The sequence below is a fragment of the Phoenix dactylifera genome, chromosome 17 (assembly GCF_009389715.1).
Source record: "Phoenix dactylifera cultivar Barhee BC4 chromosome 17, palm_55x_up_171113_PBpolish2nd_filt_p, whole genome shotgun sequence".
Lineage (NCBI taxonomy): Eukaryota > Viridiplantae > Streptophyta > Magnoliopsida > Arecales > Arecaceae > Phoenix > Phoenix dactylifera.
The window spans coordinates 15,813,994-15,837,999 of NC_052408.1; the positions used below are offsets into that span (position 1 = coordinate 15,813,994).

Consider the following 24,006-nt stretch of genomic DNA (forward strand, 5'->3'; position numbering starts at 1 on the left):
TATACAGTAATGGATTTGATGAGGGTGCTGACGGTTTGGTTGGGAGCGGGCATTTATGGGCTTCATGAGCAGTTGTTCGTCGGTTTAAATGCTCCTCTTGTCCCGTGCATTCACCGCCACGGCATTGCCGCAGCAGGAGTCCTTCTAACTCCTAAAGTTCCTTTCTAACAACAAGAACGGTGGCATTTAAATCTTATGTCGAAGAATAAGTATAAAGAATCTATCTTGTTTCTTTGCTGATGCCATCTAACTCATCTTGAGATTAGTTACTGATTCTTTAGTAGAGCAAGCATGCATCTGGAAATGCCAGCAAATTAATCTAAGATAAGAACTCAAATCGACAATGGAGAAACAAAACCCAGCATGGGATGAGAAAAAGGTTACAGGTCATATTTATGACTCGGGAGTACCATGCCAGAAGGCCGGAGGCCATGTGAGCTTATCAATGACTCTGGGACCAGATTAATTCCTACGTACCAGGAACAGTAGCAGCTTCACCGATCTTATTTATTGAGTAATTCTGTAATACGTGAAGCAGAAATTAATATATATATTTCGGTAAGAAATGAAAGAAATAAACTTCAGAGAATTCCTACTGATCCGTGATCCTAGTTATGCCCGCTAAGGTTTAAGCATCCCTGAACAACTGCGTTACAGTACTAGGCAAATATTCCAAGGAGCCTTGTTTCACATTTTTCCACAGTAAAAGGCTTCTTCATCGTAGCCATGTCAAAGGGTGGTGAATGCTTAATTATTCTGTAATAATATTACAGCAATAAATAGCACCGCTGTTCTCGTATTGCACCGCTTCCTAAATTCCTAATCACCAGCATGCAAAAAAATCTGATTGAAAGGAAGGGGAGAACCGATAATCACAAAGTGCGACTTCAAAGGAAGGGGGGCCCAATGTTATCACATGACTTCTCTCAGAAAAGACCAAAGAAACCACGAGTGACTGTTTGAGAAAGGGCTAAAAGAAAAAGGCGAACTAGTTTTCCTCGGTCAGGTAATTTATTACTAGATTTTGAAATCCGCTTTATCCTTGCCAACTACATGCGGTACAGGTTAGCAGCTGTATTAATGAAATTTACCTGAAAAAACTAATTTATAAATAATATTTCTTTTATTTTTATTTTTTTACTTGGACAAATGGCTGGCACTAATCTAACATGACCATGTCCGATAAAACCAAAAAATAAAATATCATGAAAAGTCGTTGAAAAATAAAAAAAATCAGTCCACAGTACCTCACTCGAATACTCTGCTGTAAAGAAGACTATTTAGTCTGTAGCCACATTCGCCTCATAGTAAATATACCTATCAAAGAATAAAGTATCATGCCTAAGAATCGCAGACAGTACCCTCTCGTCCAATCATTTTTCAAAAAAAAAATAATCAGGACAGAATTCTACATTCTTTCTGTAAACATAAACAGATTACAGACCCACGTACTAGCTACAATCTCCATGCCAGTTATAATCAGCCATTGCCTCAATAGGATATCAGCCAATGCAGTATCGATCTCTCATCACATCGGTATTCTATCCATCCCTAATCAACCATCTCGTATTAGCTATTATCCTTTCAGCATTGATGCAGATCCCTCTTCGTATGAACTTGCTATTTGGTCAGTCTGAATATCTGCACCTAAGATCCATAAATGCGGATGCCTTAAAAGAAAAAAAAAATGAATTCTCTAATTTCACTGACATAACTGAGAAGAGGCATCTTATCAGTAATTAATGTGTAGCAGAATCTAAAAACAGGAACAGAATACATCAAAGTTGAGATGTAACAATTTGCTTTGCTGTGCGATGACCGAAATCAGATTTGCCTACACAACATTTTGTTAACAGAGTCCTAGTTTTGACCGGATCCTGTGGGAGAAAAAATGCCATCAATCTGACACTTTCAAATAATACAGCAACAGAAACTATGTATCTTCACTCAAATTGTAATATACCGCTGGCGTGGTATTAAGCTTAATACTGCAACTACATAGTAATCAAAAATTTATTGTGTAACAGTAAATAAAACACTTCACTGAAAATGTATTATGTTGCCAGTATATATTGAACGCCCCTCAATTGTTTTAAGTAGCAAAAATTTGGTTGTGTAACCGAAGATTAAGCACTTTGGAAGAAAAAAAAAGGGGTAGTCATGACTCATGACTACCCCTTGACTGTGGAAAGACAGTTTGCACTGATAATGACTGGCTACTTACAATTTGAACCTCCAGAAGTTTTATTACTTGCAACTTATAATATAGATAGAAAACTCAAAGAAGAAAAGAAAATCTTAACGGGGGCATGCATTTTTGCCTCTTTTTTATGTTGTGAATCATTGTGAACGTAGAAACAGAAATTTAGCAAGAAATGATTGAAGGTGCTAGGGACATGCAAATAGGCTAGGTATCGACCAAGGAGAAGCAAGCTTTTTTTTTGTGTGTGTGATAACAAAGAGCGAGTACATCACTACAATCTTATCATGAAACACCACCTGCCCTTATCAAAGAAGCAAGATGTCTCGGAAATCTATCAGCCCAAACCGCTTCTGAACGCTTTATACTTGCTTGATTAGCCAAGTGATCAGCTACCTGGTTACCTTCCCGCATGATATCGCGACAAGAGAAATTTAAAATAGTAGCACAAAGAGTCCAAATGTTTCAAATGTTTTGATCGAAACCACCACTGTATGTGAATCTCCCTCATAATTTTCTCATTCTGAAAATTCCTCACCGCTGTTTTGAACCCATACCAAGCTGCCATTAACTCTGCCTAAGACTCCGTTTGGCAGAGCTATTGGCAGTAGAGCTTTCGGAAGTAAAGTTTTATGAAGTAAAGCTTTTATAAAAAGCTATTTAGTATTTGGTAACTACATTTCTAAAGTATTGTAAGACTTTAATATATGTTTGGTAAACAAACTGAAAAAGTATTTTTGGTATGACAAAATAACCATACAAGATATTGTATAGTATTATACAACAGAGTATAATAAAATATAATATGTATTAATACATAAATATATAATACAATATAATATTATTGTAATATAATATAATATAATTATAGTATAATAATATCATATTATATACTATCGCATAATGATATAACATAATTTGATATTATATAACATAATATATCAATGTATTATGATATAATGTAATATAATATTATATTTATAGTATAATACACTAATAAAGGTATAAAATATTATAATTATTATCATTATATATTAATATTATTATTTTCTATTATTATTGTATTCTATCATGGGTATTTTGGTCCAAAAGAAAAAAAAATTATAACTCAAAATAGCTTTCCGATGGAGCCTAAAAGTGCTTTTCCGGAGAAGCTCCAAAATGAAGCTTCTCTCAAAAAGCTGTTTTAGCTTTCTGATAAAGCTAAAATATCTTTTCAATTTTTTTTACCAAATGCGTGTACTCCATCTAAAAGTGCTTTTGGAGGGTCAGGAAGTGTTTTCTGACCCTCCAAAAGCTCTGACGGGGCATAAAAATCAGGGCCAGCCTCTAGGGCCAGAGGAGGCCAGATGAGAGCTTTTCCCCAAGAACTAAGGCATCTCATAAATCTCATCTCATCTCATCTCTCGGGAAGTAGATGATTAGAGACAGATCCCGTCCTAAACGTTTTTTATTAGTTTTTATTCTTGTTTGGTTTGGGTTCTGAACTGTCGCGTAAGAGAAATCCAGTCCTAAATTTTATTTCCTTCAGTTTATTCGCGGAAAGCTCAGATCAAATCCGTTCGTGATTCAATGTTTTCAACCTTTTGGAAGAATTTTTTTATTAGCCCCGACCCATTGAGATATTAATTTCAGTTTCAGCATCGGCCAAAATCTTGACCGTGGTCCAAATTGGAAGGTTAAGTTCGGGATAGACCCCAAGCCGATGTCTGAGTCTGAGATGGGATTAAAGAGGCCCGACCTCCCCTAATTCGTATATAATCTAACTAGATTCAAAGTCAACCCAAATTAATCCAACACATTTGGACCAAATCTGATCTGATTTTACTTGAGTCAGCCCCAAACAACGCTAAAAACTTGGCTTCAAAATCGAACGAACTTAATTTGGCACGATCAGATGACCCAGTTCAACTTGACCTTCCACATCCTAGAACACTAGGAAACAGACACTAGAAGCCTGTCTCCGCAAATGAATACTATTTTGCTCTAAAAATTTATTGTCGATAATATCCCCTGGTCACAATTATCTTGGTATTATTATTTTTGTAAGGCCTCTAAAATAGTATACACTTCACAGTACCAAAATGATCCCTTAAATGCAGACCCACATCAAAAGAACACCGTACTCGAATGGATCGCTTCCTTTATTGCTCACCACTTCAGAAAGATTCTCTAAACTTGTCATGTACCTGTTCCCCTACCTCTGAGGTGTATACCTTCTCTGGACTCACAGGGTAGTGCTCATGCGAGATTACTGTAAGCAGCCGATGTATCAATAAAAAAAAAAAAAAAGCATCTAAAAGCGTAAGTCCAAAGCAAATGCTCACCCTATCATTCCCATGTATGCACATTCTACTCCCAAAAAGAAATCAGCATGATATCATCTTATTAATTAAACCCACATTTGAAACCAAAATAAAACCATTAACACCACAACATAGACAGGCAAATTGATCAGCAATTGAGCTTGCTTATTTTCCTTTTTGTTTTCTTAAAATCTAGATAGAAGCACCTTCTATTCTAACTGGTACTCTGGACCAAGAGTGCAAATGAGCCAAGTAGCGCACAAGCTGCTCAAGCTTAACTCGGGTCCAAGCTCGACTCAACTCAATTATTACCGAGCTCGAGTCCAAGCTCACAAGCTTAGAAAAGTGTATATATATATATAATACTTTTTTATTTATAGTATATATTATATTTTTATTTATACTATATATTATTAACTTAATATTTGAATATAATATTATGTTATGTTTTGTTTTAACCATATTTTTTTAATAATGACTAAAGCTCGAATTCGAGCTCGATCATCACTCGGTTAATATTCTAGTCAAGTTAAATGGATCTCGATTATTATTATTTTTTTGATTGAGTCGAGTTCAAGCTTAGATATTAAAGGTTTTTCAATCTTGAGTCAAGTTTCGAGTTCGAGTATTTTGAATCGAGTTGAACTCAAGGTTCTAATTATTTGACTCGGCTTGCTTGCACTACTGCTACTCTGGACCACAACTCATTATAGAACTCTTGTTCATTATCTTCTGAACACTCCCTCTCCAACTCCATGAACCCTGCCCCCCTGCAACTCAAACTTCGTTTTAACCCATACCACCATTTTGGCTCACATGAGACGCATGGGTAGAGCTCCAATTGCTCTGGTGGAACCATAAACTTTTAGCTCTCCCGTAGTCTTAAATTTCTCAGTATTGTTCTGATTTACTTCAAATGGTACGAAAAAAATTGGTTTCTAGCTTGTCTTGGACAATAGAGGCAGGCGGGCTCAAGCCCAGCGCTTGTCTTCAAAACTTGGGCCTAACTTCCTAGAGCAATAATTAGGTAGTTGCGTAACGATTAAAGAACCAACTAGCCTAAGCATCTTGTAGAATTAGCCAAATGTCCATAACAAACCTCAGAATATTTGTACCAAATCGTATAACACCATAATACCATATTCTCTTATACCTGATTGGCTCTTTTAGGCTAAATCCAGTACAACCTGCAGTGTTTCAAACTCGCAGACCCCGTAAGGAGTCGCAACGAAACCAAGAAATATTTTGCAATGGAACAGGAGATTGGGGTTGGAACAATTCCTTCAGCCGTGTCGTGCACCCTCGATTGATTAATGCTTAATTTAACAGATAACTAATCTCCTCGTTCTGAAATCCAGGAGCATTAGTGTTACCCAAGCTTTATACCAGTCCAATAGTTACAATTGATACAAGTTCTGAGCTGCACGAGAAATTAGAATTATAGTGCATATTTTATTTTATACATAATTGGGAGAGCATTGCACATCAAACTCTGTTGGTTGACATTGATACGGATGAACTGAGGAACATACCAACACCGTTTTCACATAAATCCATTTCACTGACAAGATAATAACCATACAACCACAAGTTACTTCACATTATTCATGCAGCCAAACTCTTGGATGCAATCTCATAGACGTTCTCAGAAAGCCCATTTGCTGACATTATCATCTCCAATTGTGCCTGTATCACAGCAAAGAACACAGAAGTGCGCTTAGAATCATAGCATACTTAAAACTCTGCAGAACTCGTGTGAGGCCTATGGTAATACACCAAACAACCAAAGATTGACGTGAAAAGCAAATTATTCAAGCAAGCAGCACAATTCATCCGGCGGCATCAGATCTATTGAGTTCGCTTGGCAACTGCAGTCACAATGCATAAAAGGCGCCTCCACCGGCCACCAACAATATAAGTTTTTGCTGGCTTGAGATGTGCATGGAACACCAAAAGTACTTATGATATCCTAAAATTGACATGGTTTGATGATCCAAGGCATGGCTAACAAAAAACTCACCAGCCAGCCAGAGTTCCAGTTCATGTCCCGTCGCAACATGATCTGATCTGTATTTGGCATCAACCTTTTTTGTCCAGGATCCAATAGAAGATACCAGACTGTGCAGTGACCAAATTGGTCTAACAGTCCATGGTCATCAGATGAGGCTTTGCTTTCACAAGATTGTACATGCTTACAAGGAATTTGGAGCAGAGAAACTTATGGAGACACAGGATGAATAAATTTCCTACAATAATGACTAATTTTACCTTCTCCTAACTCCCTCAATCCACAACCAATTATCCTTTGTACAACCCCGACTCTTAATTTGCCTTTTCTAGAAGAAGTTCAAAACACGATCTTACTATACCATGCGAAATTTGGCCAAGGAGTGTACTCATCATATTGTAGAACCAATTCTAACTAGCATATGCAGGTGCCACTTTGCAAAAGATTTTAGGCATACACAAGCATTCATATTGCAAACTGAAAGGTAGGGTTACCTTAGCAAGTGTTTGTCTAGTCTCATCATATCGCCTCCATCTCGAGAAGGCTGACACCATGCGGGAGGCCACCTGAAATCAAATAGAAGAAAGCAAATTATATAACAAAGAAAAGGATAATCTAAGAGCAAAATGTAGCAAAAGCATTACTGATGTGCAAAATGGAGTTTCAAGTCCCAAGGCTTTTGGACTGATATGCACCTGAGGGTTCAATTTATCCAACTGCAACACTATTTCTCCCAAAAATTTGTAGCCTGACCCATCTTTTGCATGAAAGTTCACAGGTGATCCACAAAAACCTCCAATTAGTGAGTATACCTGAAACAGAAAAAATGATCTGGAAGTTATCAAAGAATCAAACATAACAATTACATGATATAACCACATGGTCCAAACCGACCAGCCGTAACTCAAAACATGAATAGGAAATATTATCACCTTGTTTGGATTTCGCAAGTCAAAGGCAGGATGGTTCAGCAACTTCTGGACATTAACAACATTTCCAGGAATGTCTGACATGGCTTGGAGAGCAAACCATTTATTTACAACCTACGAAAAAAGGAAAGGCATTATGCTTGAATACCACTCTACCTGTTCTATTGCGACCAGAAACATGACACAAATGTCTTGGAAGAGATGCTCAACATAGCGTTTGACTTTGTCTATCCAAAGGTCTCTTACCAGAAAGTCATGCTGCCACCTGCTATAGAAATCAGAGAGAACATCATCACGGACTTGACCTGGATTTTGGGCTATGGCTGTTAGAGCAGCAAACTGTTCAGTCATGTTTGTTGCAGACTTGTACTCATGCAATGCAAGTTCTGTGAGCTCTGGTTCATCCAAAGAAGCGAGATAGGCTGTATAGAATAATTAACAAGAAGCCAAATTTAGAACTTTCTCCGTAAGTCTCCGTAAGTCAAGCTATGATGATAGCAAAACATACCAAGAGAGGTGTTTTTCAGTGCACGAAGAGCCATATCATGATGGTTGAAAACATAAGGACCTGAATTTCTGTTGTCAATAAGCTAAAAATGAAGAAAATGCTGGTCAGCTCCAATGTGTAGGAGAATGAAACGTATCATCTATCGCACAACAGTTAAATGGTGATAACAAGAGGAAAGCTAAATGCTGAGTCATGGACTCCATCTTTTTTTAAATCAAAGCATTATCGGAACAAATTACCACTACCACATATGTGCATAAACACACTCGCACATACACAGTCAACTTGCTATAGCAGTGAGATAACCAATATTGAGTGCATGATTTTCATGATGAGATAATCAAAAACCTACAGTGGCTAAGAACTCTTTCTTTAGCTGGAGAGCAAGCTGCTTCTTAATGAAAGAGCGGACAGCATGAACAGCATCTGGATCTGCAACAGCCATCATGTCCATGATCTCCCCTTCACCAGGCAAAGTAATTGCCTTTGCAATAAATTCCTAAATGAATAGGAGGATTAAACCATATTAGTGCACATTATTTTGCACCGAAGAAGATGAGCTTCAGGCAAACATAATTGTTACTTTATCCAAGGTTGAATTACAGAGGATGCTTCTAATCCCATCCACAAACTTTGGGTTCAGAACCAATGTTTCCTTTTGCTGGAAGTCTGCTACAAGACTGAGCATCAGTTTCCTCGCCAATACCTGACCAGCCTCCCATCTAAAGTGCAATCATATACACAATTTCATCACTCATATAGTGAACTGCATGTCATAAAATAATACAATAATAACAATAGTATAATCAGCATACCGGTTGAATTCATCAGAATCATGTGCGAGTAGGAAAAGCAGATCACTGTCTGTAAGATCAGAATCAAGACGAACAGGTGCGCTGTAACCCCGCAACACAGAAGGGATTGGCCGCTCAGGTATATCAGAAAACACGAACTCTTCTTCCTTCTGCAAAATTCAAAAAATGCAAGTTCTAAATACTTTCATTTTTATAACATCATTCAAAGTAATTTCAAGCCTCACCACTAGAAGCCAACCCACTTCCAGTGCAGAAGAAAAAGTACATAACCCATTTTTTCTTGCAACAAAAACAATAGCATCACTTTGAATATAGAGCAAAGTGCAGCAAGACTGTCCCATATACCAACATAAGTTCTTGACTGACCTTCTTAACTTGAAGTACTGTTGTGGAGACTGGTTGGTTGTTGCTTGTGATTGTCTGCATCATCCCATCATTATAAACGGTAGTGAGGGGCATGTCTTTTCCACTTGAGTCAAGAAGTCCAATAGCAACAGGTATAAACATTGGTTCTTTCACTGGTTGACCAGGAGTTGGTGGCACTTCTTGACTGACAACATCAGCAAACATGTTGGTTAGTACTATATGTCCAAATGCTGCAGGTCTTTTAGTAGTTTGCCTGTGATAGATATGTGGACAGAACAACGTAGATGGGCAGTACCATATAACCTAAGAAAACTTAACAAAATATTTTTGCTGAGAATGTAACTAATTACAACATTATTCGTGAAATAAAAGAGATGCAAAGAAAGAAGCACAGGTAACTATCACATTGATATCAAGCAACCATACTGAGGTTAACAATTCATAGTTTTTAGCAACAGAACCAAGAAACATCGAGTGCTTCTAACATTGCTTTGCCTAAGTAATGCATTAGCACATTTACCTGAACCTCAAAGTATATGTATGAGCATCAGGATCATAAGATGAAGTAACCTTAACATAGGGCGTCCCAGCTTGAGAATACCTACACGTTTTGTGACATCAATGGTAAGGAGCACCCTTTGCAAATGAAGGAAAACAGGAGAAAATGCAAACAAGATAACACATACCACAACAAAAAGTTAGAGAGGTCAGCATCATTTGCATCACGCATTGCAGCAAAGAAATCTTCACAGGTCACAGCTTGTCCATCATGTCTTTTGAAATATAGGTCCATGCCCTAAAACAGTAAAGAAACTCTGTGATTTTTCAAGAGAGATCCAAAACAAAACGTACATATCCAGTATGTATAACATTGATAAAATTTAAGATCTAATGACAATATAGTCAATTTTTAAACCTAAAATGAGCATGCGATCTTGCACTCACCAAATTCATTATATGATAGGAAAGTTGGGCAAGAGTCACTTCTACATATTCAAGGGTGACAACAAAAATATCGTATAAACTAGTTGTCTAGTAAAATCATTCTGAGAGAAGCATGCGGAGATCAATCTAATTATTAACCAACCTATCACAAAATTATGCAACATGTTCAGTTTTTAAGAAACATGGGAACAACAGAAAGGACATCCATGATCTTACCTTCCGGAAACCTGAACTTCCAAGCAAGGTTTTGTACATTCTAACAACTTCAGCTCCCTATTATAAACAAAGATAGTGCATATCATTAGAATCTATTAATTCCTTTCTGGTAAGGGGGAAAAAAGGAAAGAAAATGGCATGACAAACGGGTAGAAAGACAAACCTTCTCATACACCTGTAATGGACACCACACCGAGCAAATTGTTAATGAACCATCACATGTTCACCAGAAGGGAAAGGAAAAGTCAAATACAGTGATGAGACTTGCATAAATGGGAAAAATAAAGAAAAAGGACAGACGAATAGTACCGTCACTGCAGGTTCGCATCCATACAAACCATGTAAGGAGACATATCAAAAGGTTGTTCACACAAGTACAAGTTAGAAACAAACCCTGAACAGAACTTTAAAGAAACTGACGGCAACTTAGAATTCCAGATGTCTAGAGTTATAGGCAATAAAACCCACCGGTATAGAAGTTGTCCATCTGTCAATGAAATACAAAAAGAATCTTCAATGTCATTTTTTTTTCAAAGAAACTTGAGCGGTAGGATTGCTGTGAACCAAAAACAAAAGGCATCCTGAGGTTTCAATGCCTACCTTAATATATGAATGTGGCCGAACAGGGTGAGCCATTGGACCAGCATCCTGGAAATCACTCAAAAGTTCAATCAGTTAGATGCCACATTTCACAGCAACACTCTATCAATCAACACTGCAAACTAGCAACAAGTGTTGAATATAAGCAGCCTATATAGAAACAGTTCATTATTAACTATTCTACAGTTGCTAATCAGGCTAATGGATATGATTAGCTAGCCTATATCTACTAAGGATTTGAAGTTCACATAATTGCAGTTTTTTAAAAGAGCTTGTCACTCAATATGTTGGTCCTTATGTGAGTAGGAATATACGAGTATATTGTAGTCATATATTTAAATGCTACAGAATAATAAATGACATAGAAAATTTAAGAAGTCTTCCAGAAAGCTTGTTACTCTACCCTTAGCTAGTCCTAGATATAACATAGTGGTTTATCTCACCACCACGAATAGAAAAGTACTTATGAGCACTCTGAAATGTCGAAAACTCTACTTCAAAAAAAGGAGAACAGAATCAAAATTTAGAATATCTAAAAACCTAAAAAACCAACAGAGTTTTCTTTTTTTTTTTTGACAAATACTTTATGAAGACTTATTGAGATGGAACAAGGAGGAAATGAATAATATGCTACAGTGAATAATATTGGGAGGAATCATATGCTCTCAGAAGGCCAGAAAGGATCCAAGAAGCAAAACTACGAAGGGCTAATTCCAAACTACAAACTCCCTGTGCAGGGGAACAAGCTTGACTTCTCTTGGATCTCCCTTGCATTATGCCAAACATTGATCATTAAGAACTTCGAATGTACATTTCCCTTTCTCTTGCTTTCAATCTCTTCCTAACATGGACAGAGACAAAGAGAGTGTGTGCGCCAAAGCCTATATATTAGAAATGGAATTTTAAGTGAATCACTAGTGTATATAATCATGCATCATAGAGGAACATCTCATTTGTCATAGACAATCAAACCCCTTCTCTCACAATAATTCACAAAAACCCACCAAGAAAACATTTATAAAACCATCTCCTTTCATCAACGAAATCCACAACAGATCAGAGGCTTTTATCAAATCTAATAGCCAATCTTATGCACCAATATCACAAATTAGGATCACTTGCACCTGAATCGGGCCATTAACAACAATTATCGCTAAGCAAATCAAGTCTAAGAATTTGGAAATTCTAGCATGAATTGATGTTAGTGGTATTTCTAATGACACTGTTTTGTGAATTGCACTCATGACTTGTGGAAATCAACAAAAGTTTTCGCCTGATCTCCAAAGCCTACTCAACAGGTTCAAGACTAATTAAAACACAAAAAGGGGAATAACGAGTTTCCAAAACCCCCCAACCCCCTCAAAATAAAAAAGAAAAAAAAAACTCAAATTTTACTATAGACCTGAAAAACTAAAATTACAGAAAAGTTAAGGAGTTAGCTATACTTCTATTGTTTTACCTTTACTAATTTCCATATATTATATGGATGATGTTCAATGAAAAAAATTGGATGTCATGTGAATATATTCAACAGTTCAACAGACAAACAGGAGAACATATAAACCTGTGGAAATTGGTAATTCCGAAGTCTTGAAACATCAGCTATGCGCTTAACTGTGCGGCTGCCCATGTCAGATGAAAACTCCTGCCAACCCCATTAAAAAAAATGACTTCCAGACATTCATAAAGTTTTTGCATCATCTAAGAAGCACATTATAAAGTCAGAACATAAAGCACAGAACGCATTACCTGATCTCTAAAGACAGTGAGGCCTTCCTTTAGACTGAGCTGGAACCAGTCACGGCATGTCACTCTGCAATGGTTTCAAAATAACTCAAATTTTTAACAGACATCTGGGTTAATGGGAACAAAAGAAAATGAAGAGCCCACTCTTTTAGGAAAGCTAGTCTTCTGGCCAGAAACCACAGCTGTTTGGTGGCATGAAAGTCACACATGCACACAAAAATCCACAAGTTCTAGGTAAATTGTACACACAAAATATGATTGTCAATTAGAAATGAAAATCCAATACCACACATTCTCAAGCAAGCACACTAAATCTATGTAGAGATATTACATAAATACTTGGACAAATATAAATATATAAATATGGCAAGGAATCTCATAAATATTGAGGGCATCCAAAATAAACAGATCTTAGGCAGTTCATTAAGAAAATGATCGAACCTGTTGCCAGTCCAGTTGTGGAAATACTGCAATTCATCCAAATCAAAAGCCACATTAGCATCAATTCCAAAGACAAGAATAGCATTATATGCCAATTAAAACATTATACAATCAAAAGTAGTTTTGCATAGCATCTACCTCATGACCAATTACTCCCAAGATTGCAGCATAGTCTGCATCTGTAGCAGTTTCAGGTGATGCCAAGACAAGTTTAGAGTTGAATAGCTGCCCATTTAAATGTTAAATACCATCAGAAAAAAATGACAAAAATTTGTGGTTGTAATCAAGCTGAAGAATTACAGAAATGCTCACATTCAGGCTCTTGTTTTCCATGGCCCCCCTGCAAACAAAGAGAGTGGTCCCATTAAACTATAGAATCAATCAAATCAACTATCCAAATTACACATTCAAAGTAAATGACATCTACTACTCTGAAGCATTTAAAAAGTACATGTGCATATGGCAAACATATAGTATCAAGAGAGCTTCATGCAGAAAAGGGAAGTATTGATAATTTCCCAGGCACATCAATATTAACACTGGCAGCGTCATATTCTGCATGCAATGTTTGTGGCTGTGCTTTTCAGGGGTAGACTACATATTTTGATGTTAGTAAAATAAAGAATTCTGTATATGTTTATAAAAGAGATGTAGCAAGTAAGAAAAGAAAATTCATAAAATAAAACAGCATTAAATCATGCATCAAATTATCTGATAAGCATATGTAGCAGGCACTGAAATATGACTTGTCAAGTGTTTAAGCAATACTGAGTTCTATGCATGTTTATAAAAGAGAATCTAGCAAATAATGAAAGAAAACAAGTTTTGTCATAAAATAAAACAGCATTGAATTAAGCATCAAATTATCTGATAAAGTATATATGTACCAGCACTAAAATACAACTCGCCAGATGGTTAAGCTGAACAATAGTTAAAGTATCACCCTGAATTGTAATCTGAATTGTGATGTGTAGTGGGATATAACCCTCAACATCGAATGAAGAAAGGAATTAGGGAAGAGGGGGTTCTCAGTTTATACTGAATCCTATAACCACTAGGTAGAGCATCGTATTTAAATGTGCAATGAATGAAGACAGAGAATCTGGTTATTCCATCTTCAGCTAACTCAAACCCACCTCCCTTCCAACAATCATTCTATCCTACTTTTATCAGATTCAAAACACTTTTCTTGCAAAAGTTATCCCCATTCGGTAATCCTCTCATAACTTTTGTTGTTATCTCCTCTGTATCTTGGGCAGAACGATGAGAAGCCATGCCTAGTTAAATAAACTGAAGAGAGTACATAACAAAGAACATACAGAAGCTTGCATATGCAATTCTCCACATTTAAATGATCTACAGAAAGGTCCTCAAAACACACCCAAAGTATATTTAGTATTTAGTTTATTGTACATACACAATAATCTTCTCAATCTACAAAAGATTCATGACCACTTTGAATCTAATCATAATTCAAAAAATCACAAATAATAAAGCATTCAGATGAAGGAAAGAAACTGCTTACATGTTAAAATCAGGAACAGCCACAATGTTGAACAAATCAAGGTCATATTCAAGACCAAAGACCTGTCCCACAAGCAAATGAAAGAAACTTGCATCAGAATCTGATCAATAACCAAACATATCATAAGTGCAAACTGGAATAACAAAAATACAGACTTCCTCATCCCATTTCATAGCTGACTTGAGAGAATACATCGCATGAGCCGTTTTAGGTACATCATGCGAAGGGGTCCAGATCCTCAAAGAAACCTTCCGGCCGGAGCGAGTTACAAATGTGTCATCTCTGCTTTCTAACTGTCCAGCAACTAATGCAAACAAGTAGCTGGGTTTTTTAAAGGGGTCCACCCAAAGAGCATAATGTTTACCATCCTGTAGATAAATTAAGGTAATATAATTTGGTGATCAGAAAAACCAACTCGACCTATCTTTCTCATGTTAATTCATACAATTAAGTAAAATTCACCTCAAGGCCCCCGTGCTCTATGAGATTCCCATTAGATAATAGTACTGGATACAGTGTCTTATCCGCTTCAATTCGACAAGAATATTTTGCCATCACATCAGGGCGATCCTGATAATAATGTTGCATTAACAGTTTACTTTTTGTTAACAGATAAAAGATGTCATTTGCTGGAATAATAGGAAAAAATTTAGCAACAATACTAGTGTGATTTACAAATAGAGGTCACTCTTGACTGCATCAGACACTTAGATCAGCAACTCCATTGTGCAAAAATTGCTACTCAATCAAATGCAACTGAATTTTACTTATGCATAATTCATCATGCTGACTGGATAATTTAAAATAAGGAAGTCGCCTTCTATCATATGCACGTAATAACCTGGTAAAAAGTGATTTTCCGAAAACCTTCTGCTTCACATTGCGTACAAAAATTCCCAGAGGATTTATAAAGACCCTATGAAAGGAGGTAATCCTGCATTAGAACACTGAACTGGAGCAAAAGCAAATCCAAGATTTTGATATTATTTGTACCTCCAAAGATGTATTGTTCTGAGGATATATCTCTGTAACAATTTCCAGAGTAAATGCACTGGTGGGTGGTGACGCCAGTGTCAGTTGACGCATGTCCAGCTGGAATTCTTCTTTCTGACATATCATATCAGGGTTTAGAAATGTAAAGAACAGAAGCAGCCAAAGTGTTGTGCACACCAAGCAGAATATCAATGTTTTTAGATGGCATGACATCTATCGAGTATGCTCGTCCGCTTGAACAAGGTAAATGCAAAATATGAGTACCACTATTATGCCAAGGATGGGAAAAGATGTTCAAAAAATGCTAGCAATAACAAACTCAATGTGCTACCACTGCCTCAATCGAAGATAATGCTCACACGGCCATATATAGCATATTTTAGTAAAATGAAGCCCTCCTGAACCTTCTTCAGCTTTTTTTTTGAAATTCCTGGAAAATCTATAAGCTGCACAGCAGCACTCCCCTCCCTTCTTTCTTGTGAGTCTTAAGAATACACTGAGCACTATAAAATAACATTTCCTTCTTGTCAAGTAAATGTAGTCCAATTTCCTTATGCTCGCAATACTGAAGCTCCGACATCTCTTTTTTAATCCACTTAAGATAGCATAGAATTAGACATTTTATCAAGTTTATTAAAATTACTTCAAATTTAGCCTATGAAATGATGCCAATGTGCACAATAAAATTCCCGCAGAAGGAAGAATTGCAGTATGCATCCGACAATTCCATCTGAAATAACAGTAAGCCATTCACATCAAGCATTGAAGAACCATGATTAGTAAATGGTCATTCTCTAATCATACTAATCTTGTAACATGACTCCCTTATCATGGCAACATTTTGCATTTATGAAGAACAGAGACAAGAAAAAAACACATGCCATCTAGAAATACTAGCGCACCAGATGTTTGAAGAATAAAAACAAGCGACCCAAGTGCTATTTAGCACTAAGATATTTGTAAGGAGTGATAGTAATCAAGGATGAGTAAGTATGGGAATGAGGATCATGTGTAGTTATTTGACCCCTTGTAACGGAAAAATTATAAAATATAGAAGAAAAAATAAAGGAGGATTGAGATAGAGAGAAAGAAGAAAGGAGAGAAGAGAGAGTGGAGGACAGGATGAGTGTAATGAAGGGGCAGCAGTATGGGCACAGTTTTATGCCAGTGAATTAAGCTAATTTGCCTGGACCAAGCAAACAATCACATATTTTGGTATTCTAGACTCTTTGAAAACATCAAACCCAATTAAATCAAATCAATCTAGGATGATAATCAAACCTTAATTACATCAAATCAGTTATAATCAGCACTAAAAAGTACAACAGTTGCAATGGACTACCTTCAGGTCCTTGCCATCAACTTTAATTGATAATAGCTTAAGATCGTGCCCATGAAGGACCAAAGGACAAGAAACACCTGATAGAAATAGAAATAAAATCAGGAAATTGAGTTTACTTCCCCTGATATGTAAAAACAATATGACTAAAGCCTGAAGAACTAAAAATGTCATTCTGTGAGCTGCTAAAGAAGATCACTTGAAGCTGCTACTTAGCACAAGAAATGTAATCAAAGATATACCCAGAAAAAGCTAAAAACAACGAAAATACCAAGATTAACATACATATACCTTCAATTCTGGGTAAAACAGCTATCTTTGACGATACAATAGTTTTATCCTCATCCAATTGAAATCTCAAATCCACCTTTAGCAGTTCACCATGCAAACAAGGAACAGGATGATTAGCAGATATATTGGTTATGAAAAAAAAAGAGTAAACAGCATCCTCACGAAGCAATATCATCATGAAATGTCAAAAATAACATTGTCAGTGGCAGCAGGAAGTTACTAATTGAACAACTTAGGGCATTAAAATGGTGAACAACTTGTCACTGCAATAGCTATGACCTGGAACCACAGGCTAGGTCATGGTTCTAGATATAATCCCTTTTCATTGAACTGCGTTTACACTATGCCGCATAAAACAGAACCCAACCCAAAGTCCAGATAAGACTGGTTCAAGCAATGATAACATACTGATTACCAGTCAGTATATTATGATTCCAGATATGGGGTATACAACTCAATAACCTTCAATATAAATGAGAAAAATAAAAATTAAGAACCAATGTGTATCAAGAGGTACAAGCCAATATACCCTCATACAGCACAACACTCCAATACTGGTGAGCAATGAGTACTATGGGCCAATGTGCATGAGACTTCAACCATTCGGTTCAAATGTCGAAAAGAACAACCTACAACTGGTCCTCAGTGGAGATCCATTTCCACTGGAGACCAATATTGAATCAACAAGTAGTTGATACACAAGAGTCATTGATTCCCATACACATAACATACCACTGTTTGCATATGAAATACCTCTTCCTCATCATCCAGTAAATAAACTCTCTTAATGGAAATATCATTATCCGGTTGAACAATGTGAAATATTCATTCTCATGGCCGTGGGTTGGGTATCAACAAATTCTCTTTCCTCTAGATAATAACATGTATGCCCTTCCACTACGTTCTAAGTTTAGCACTACTTAAAATCAAGGTTTGTAATCTCGGTAATAGACCCCATACTAGTACCATGTTGGTCCAGTGTTGGATGAGGGGCTAGTTCAGCAATACCAAAACCCAATATGCCCCCATATCAAGCATTAGTGTGGTGCCAATACGGTGCGCACGATATGGGGGTGGTATGCACTGGACATGCACTCTCTCTTTCTTCATCTTGATTTTTTCCAAGTCCAACAAAAGTAATGGAAGATCTAAATTGCATGAGCATAAATCACATAATCAAGAAGTAGTCTCGCACCTGATCAACAAGTGTTCTAGGTGTCTTGGGAAAGAAATGGACATCAACTACATTTGTCAAATAATATGTCCATCTTGAACATTAATCTTGTTTAGGTGAAATAAGGTTTTGTTGCTGTATGCCTTCAAAAGTCTCCATCATTTCTAGACCTTCGCCAAGTCTAAACTCGTAACCTCATTTCCTTATTATTGCCTCTAGGACCTAATAATTACATCGCCGCATTACCTTCTGCATACAATTTAGCCTTTAAAGAGTCCTAGCACCTTACATCAAGTGCCAATAACAGGATATCCTTTGCCTTTCTGACAACATTTCTTCAAAAGAATTTGCAACTTCTCTTAGACAAGTCCACATTTCATTTCGACTTGCCACTAAATTTGTTATTCTCGTCTTTTACCTGCAGATAACCATAATCACTACTTATTTTTAGACAAACTCTCTTAACAAAAAACTACATTTTCACATTTTCACTCTTCTTTTTTTGTGAGAGACAAGGTACCAACATTTAAAGGAAACATCAATAAGCAAAATAATTGAATGTGCACAATTTATTTTAGGGTCGCTGAGGTTTTTTTTCTCCCTGTGGAATTTGGGCCGGCCCACTCCAAAACCATTCCTGAGTGTTTATGAATATAGGTTTAGCCTGGCCTATAATCCTGCGATCTTGTTGGTTGCACTGGCTCAATCCACGAATCTTATAGGATTTCAGCCCAATCATCCAAACAAGCCCTTAGTGGTTGTGTTATTCACGAACTTCTCTGCTGGTAATTTAACTCAATAAAAAAAAACTACACCATTCCGTTAAGTAAGCATAAAATGCATAAAAATGGACAAGGTAACAACATTCTTCTTTTCTGCGAGAGACAAGGTAACAGCATTTAAAGGAAACATCAAACAAAATAATTGGATGCATACAGAATTATTTTAGTGGTAGTGTTATTCATTAACTTCTGTGGTGGTGATTTAACTCAATAAAAAAACTACACCATTCCATAAAGTAAGCATCAAAACTGAAACTGTTGCCACCAACAGTAGACTGAGTTAAATAAACAGAATATCCGAACCTCCATACCCAAGCTCTGGTAAAGATAAACCAAAATAGACATACCAAATAAATTGATCTACAGATAAGAGCACTATATAAAAATTTCCTGGGAACAACCAAATTTGTTCTTTTTATCTAGTTAGACATAAAAGTCCACTAATTGGGGGGGAAAAAAGTCAATAGGATAAGATGTGGATAGGCAACCAAATCTTTTTAAAAAGAAAAAGAAAAGGCTGTTACAGATTACTCGTTATAACCTACACACAAAAGCAGAGGGCTGGAGGGACACTTTAATTAAAGAAAACAAATACCGTGTCAAAGAGATAATCAGGCTTCTTGTAGTCCTTCAAGAGGATCTCTTTTGGGGTATCCATCTTTGACGCCTCCGTCTGAGATGGTAGGGGTTCTGTTGCAACTGAACAAGTTAACCTTCTGCCAGTAAACCTTCCCCACTGAAACAATGTCATAAAATTAATGTCATCGTGACACTATCATCATAAGAAGAATATCAGATGAGCCAAAAAAAAAATCATAAAAAAGGAATGTCACTTTTCCTGATCCCTATAGATACTTATATAATAAAAGAAATCTGAGAAATGAAGTAATGGAGCAAGCAATAGCACTATGAAAGCTTAACTACTAAATAAGAAAAACAGAGTTCTCTTAATTGTATCCGTTGCAAAACAATACTCTAAAATAAAAAAGCAAATTTGTTGCACATTTTCATCCATTCATCCCTCCAAAATCATATTTACCATCAACCTCTCAGTATCCATGCTGCATACAAGTCCAGGAACATTTCTTTCATAGCTCACCAATGGTTTCATTAAGTAGGGTCCAAACTGGGAAGGAAACAAAATTGCCTTTTCTTTTAACAAAGACAAGGCCAAAGTGGATGATCACTAAATGTGAGTCCCACTAAAAAAGGAAATGAAAGAAAAAGCTTGTATTTTCTCCAATAGTTTATCACATTACTGTAGGGCTTGTACAAAAATGAGATACCATACAAAAAGAGTGCCACCTCTGTCCTCTTTGTATTGCACCATCAAAATGATATCTTCACATGATAGTTGCGTCCAAGGACTCAAGTCCCGGCGGGATATCCTGGCGGACACCAGGATGGGGTACCATCCTGGGTGACGAGACAGGATTGTCCTGCCATCCTGATCAGCATCGCTTCGGATAAGAAACCCCAAGTGTCGGCCGCGGGGGGGGGGGGGGGGGGGGTGGTCTCCGTTCACTTTATTCAAAACTAGTGGTCCACCACAAATTTCAAAGAAGCCTATCATTTTCTATTATTGCACATCAAATATGATTTCCATCAATGATAAACATATACACAGCATTCCTTGGCAATTTTAAATTCAAGATTATATGCATGAAAATTTTTAAAGACTATATATATTAAAAATCACCAACAGATAAAAAGAACATGCAACTTAGTCCTCAAGCAGATGGACAAGACATAGTTAAATCCAATCATATGACCTGTATGAAACCCAGCTTGCATCAAAACCACTACTTAATGTCCCTGTGCACCGTCTGGTCAAGAGAACAATATGGTACATGCATAGATTGACATGAAACAAGGGCACATTAAAGAGACTGCAGATTACAGCGCATGTACAATATATGTGTGTGTGCGCATGGACGAACACAACCATAAAGGAAATAAAAAAGGAAAGTGTTACCAATCAAGAGCAGTTTGGAGATGAGAAAAGGTAACAGCTGGAGGAAGAAAAATACAACATGGAAAAGATTATGCTAACAATTATATTGGATGAAGAGATTGTGCCCTCTATTACTTATCATAAATTCACATGGAAAAGAAAAAGACTTCAATCAAATGCTATACAGTGCATTCAGAGATTATACTGTCAGACATTCATATTACTATCAAACTTAAACTTGCTGAGGAAGACCAAGAGCATCAAATTCAACATCCATCAGCCTATAATAATTCCACAACAAGATTAAGCAAAACTGTAACTTCTAAAAGTAACCCACAGGTGAAGAGACAGGAAACAGATTTCTCCTCCAATATGTACCCTGCAAATAACATGAGTAAGAAAAATGCTCAAGTTAGAATGAAAGTTGTTGAACTAGATGCCATCCATAAAAGAGAAACTGACCTCCTTGCTGACGTTTAAAATATTGTTACAGTGGTTCTTTGTCAAGTAATTTTTTGTTGGATAGTGCAATGAAGAACAGCAATGCCTATATTGAATCTGCAAACAAATGTAAAGAGTGTTTAAACTATGAGAATTACTTTTTTTTCCCAGCACAACTCACAAAGACAAGCTAATAAAAATGTGAAATTCCTGACAAAAAAGGAAAAAAAACCAAAACAAAATAAATAAACACAAATGACACCAGCAAAGAAAAGGGTGAGAGCAACCCTAATTTTCATCAAATACAAAAGCCTACCAAAGAGAAGTATGCAAAAAAAAAATACTTGCAACTAATCAAGCAAAGATGATTGGAGGGGAAACTAAGCTTATATAAGACAAAAGGCATGTAAGCTCAAAACACAATCTAGGAAAATATGCATTAGAGAAGACAAGGTGCAAAAAGTTATGTTGCAGGTTACTTCAAGCGTGGATGGCATGAAGGATATATAGCTGGGCATTGAATTTATGACTAAAAAATACTAGAGGAAATATTTATTAGTCTGCTGTCATCTATATCACATCCTAACATAAATCTCAAAGTTCACCTGGATCTGATCTGATCTGATCTGTGTCATAGTGCAAACCATTTATTTCTTCACAGTGTAGTTAAACTAAACCAAAAAATAGTAATAGATCACGCTAATTAGGTGAAAAGGTCAAATGATGAAATCTAACAAAAAAATGAAATGAATATCAAAAGAAAAAGCCAAGCACCAATGCTGCAGTAATAATTTATCAAAATGCCTTTCTTTTTAAAATTTCACTCTAGTGAACAACAGCAAAGAATCAGTTTTCATTTCCCTTAGAAGCTATGCATAGGTGATACAGCCCTTCCACTTGACATGCGAACCCCCCAAACCTTGGTCCACCTATCGATTTGGCGGCTTAAGCCTACACAAACGTGCGCATACACAATGCCCTTTTCCTTAATAGAAAATGATAAGCAAAATACCAAATAATTTAGTTAACCGCATGTAGCAGTTGTAAAAACAGCATATATAGGCTAACATCATTGAAGAATCAAGTACAATTAACAAATATCCAATCAGTTAAACTATAGTCATGAAACCCCTCCCCCCTCCCCCCTCCCTTTTCCCAAATTGGCACACCTAATACACAGGTCACTCTGAAATATAGCAGAGGGGACAGCACAAATGCAAGGCATACAGCGAACGTTTATACTCCCCATATTCGAATGAAAGAGAAGAGATATGCAACGATATGAAACAACAACAATGGCAACTGATTTGTCGTCATCAGAACTTCAATATACTAACAGCAAATGAACCAGGAACAAAAGGTTCACTTCAGTACAAACAAAAAAAAAACAGAAAAGCTTAATCGACACTAACTAGCTCAAAATTTAGCTCAGAATCTTGAACAATCAATGCAGAGTACTCCAAACATTAAAAGTCGTACAAAGACCAAAACTTCAAAATCAGATCAAGAAATCGAACAGAACATCTGAAATAATCCATACACCATTAAAAGATTTCAACCAGTCAAGAAGTGAGTTCAGATAATCACATGAAAGGACGAGAACAAGCCGAGAAACCCGGGCTTTACCAAACTCGAACCTTTGCACGGACCTACCAAACGAGCCATTTCGATTGAAACCCCCTTCACCTACTTCTGCTACAAAGAGTAATCACTCCCCCAAATCCACATCAAAAAAAATGGATGAAAATAAAATAAGAAATCATTTCCGCAATCGATTAAAAATTAAACGCGATCCCCAAGCAAGCCCTAAGATCGCCGCCTAATCGCAGGTAAACCGAGACGAACAATAAAAAGAGACCAAAGATTCGATTTTATAAGGGTTTGTGGATAACCTAAATCGTGGACGAGAAAAATACACACAATCACAACCGTACAAAAGATCAAAATTGTGATCTCGCAAGGAAACAAATAAACTGAGGATTATTGGAGAATAAAATAAATGAATTTAATATGGATGAATTTATATCTTTTTACTTCGATTTATACCTCGATCGATCAAAAAAAGCGAAGAGGAGCGGAAGAAGGAAGCAAGATCCTCTTCGAGAAGCGGAGATGAGAACGATGGACGATGCTCCAAAGCCGGTATCTTATATAGGAAAGGAGTACAGAGGAACGTTGTTACGCTCCGCCAAATTCGATCCCCAGGAAGCTAGATACCGGGCTGGCATCGGGTCCGAAGTGTATTTGGGAGCCAAAATTCCTTTTTCACCCTTCGTTAGGTCGAACTCAGGCCTGGTTTGGACGATTTAGGGAAATGACTTGGCGATCGTATTTGAGGAGGATATAGAATTTGGGTGGATCAAGGCGAGGTCCATCCAATAAACGGACACGATGATGCGGACCCACAACCCACGGGGAAGCGTGATG

At 36.8% G+C, this 24,006-nt stretch overlaps 1 protein-coding gene across 2 annotated transcripts; it reads right to left on the reverse strand.

Moving 5' to 3' along the window:
- Window positions 1-5,909: 5,909 nt before the first annotated feature.
- Window positions 5,910-23,771, reverse strand: LOC103705481 (puromycin-sensitive aminopeptidase). Of its 2 annotated transcripts, none has more exons than XM_008789204.4 (33): window positions 23,626-23,771; window positions 21,601-21,696; window positions 21,476-21,517; window positions 19,780-19,920; window positions 17,229-17,304; window positions 16,941-17,017; window positions 15,599-15,712; window positions 15,447-15,521; window positions 15,068-15,175; window positions 14,761-14,973; window positions 14,606-14,667; window positions 13,393-13,420; window positions 13,219-13,305; window positions 13,081-13,106; window positions 12,643-12,706; window positions 12,458-12,538; window positions 10,894-10,941; window positions 10,762-10,780; window positions 10,603-10,607; window positions 10,457-10,468; window positions 10,294-10,350; window positions 9,819-9,928; window positions 9,653-9,733; window positions 9,133-9,316; window positions 8,767-8,915; window positions 8,535-8,673; window positions 8,304-8,450; window positions 7,952-8,033; window positions 7,690-7,865; window positions 7,447-7,557; window positions 7,210-7,326; window positions 7,009-7,080; window positions 5,910-6,192 (listed from the first exon to the last, which is right to left on the reverse strand). In XM_008789204.4, the coding sequence occupies exons 4-33, from the start codon at window positions 19,840-19,842 to the stop codon at window positions 6,112-6,114; spliced, it is 2,664 nt and encodes an 887-aa protein (XP_008787426.1). In that variant the 5' UTR covers window positions 19,843-19,920; window positions 21,476-21,517; window positions 21,601-21,696; window positions 23,626-23,771; the 3' UTR covers window positions 5,910-6,111. The 2 variants fall into 2 exon arrangements, with proteins under 2 accessions (XP_008787426.1, XP_008787424.1); XM_008789202.4 differs by lacking the exon at window positions 23,626-23,771 and adding an exon at window positions 23,167-23,425.
- Between the last annotated feature and the right edge of the window lie 235 nt (window positions 23,772-24,006).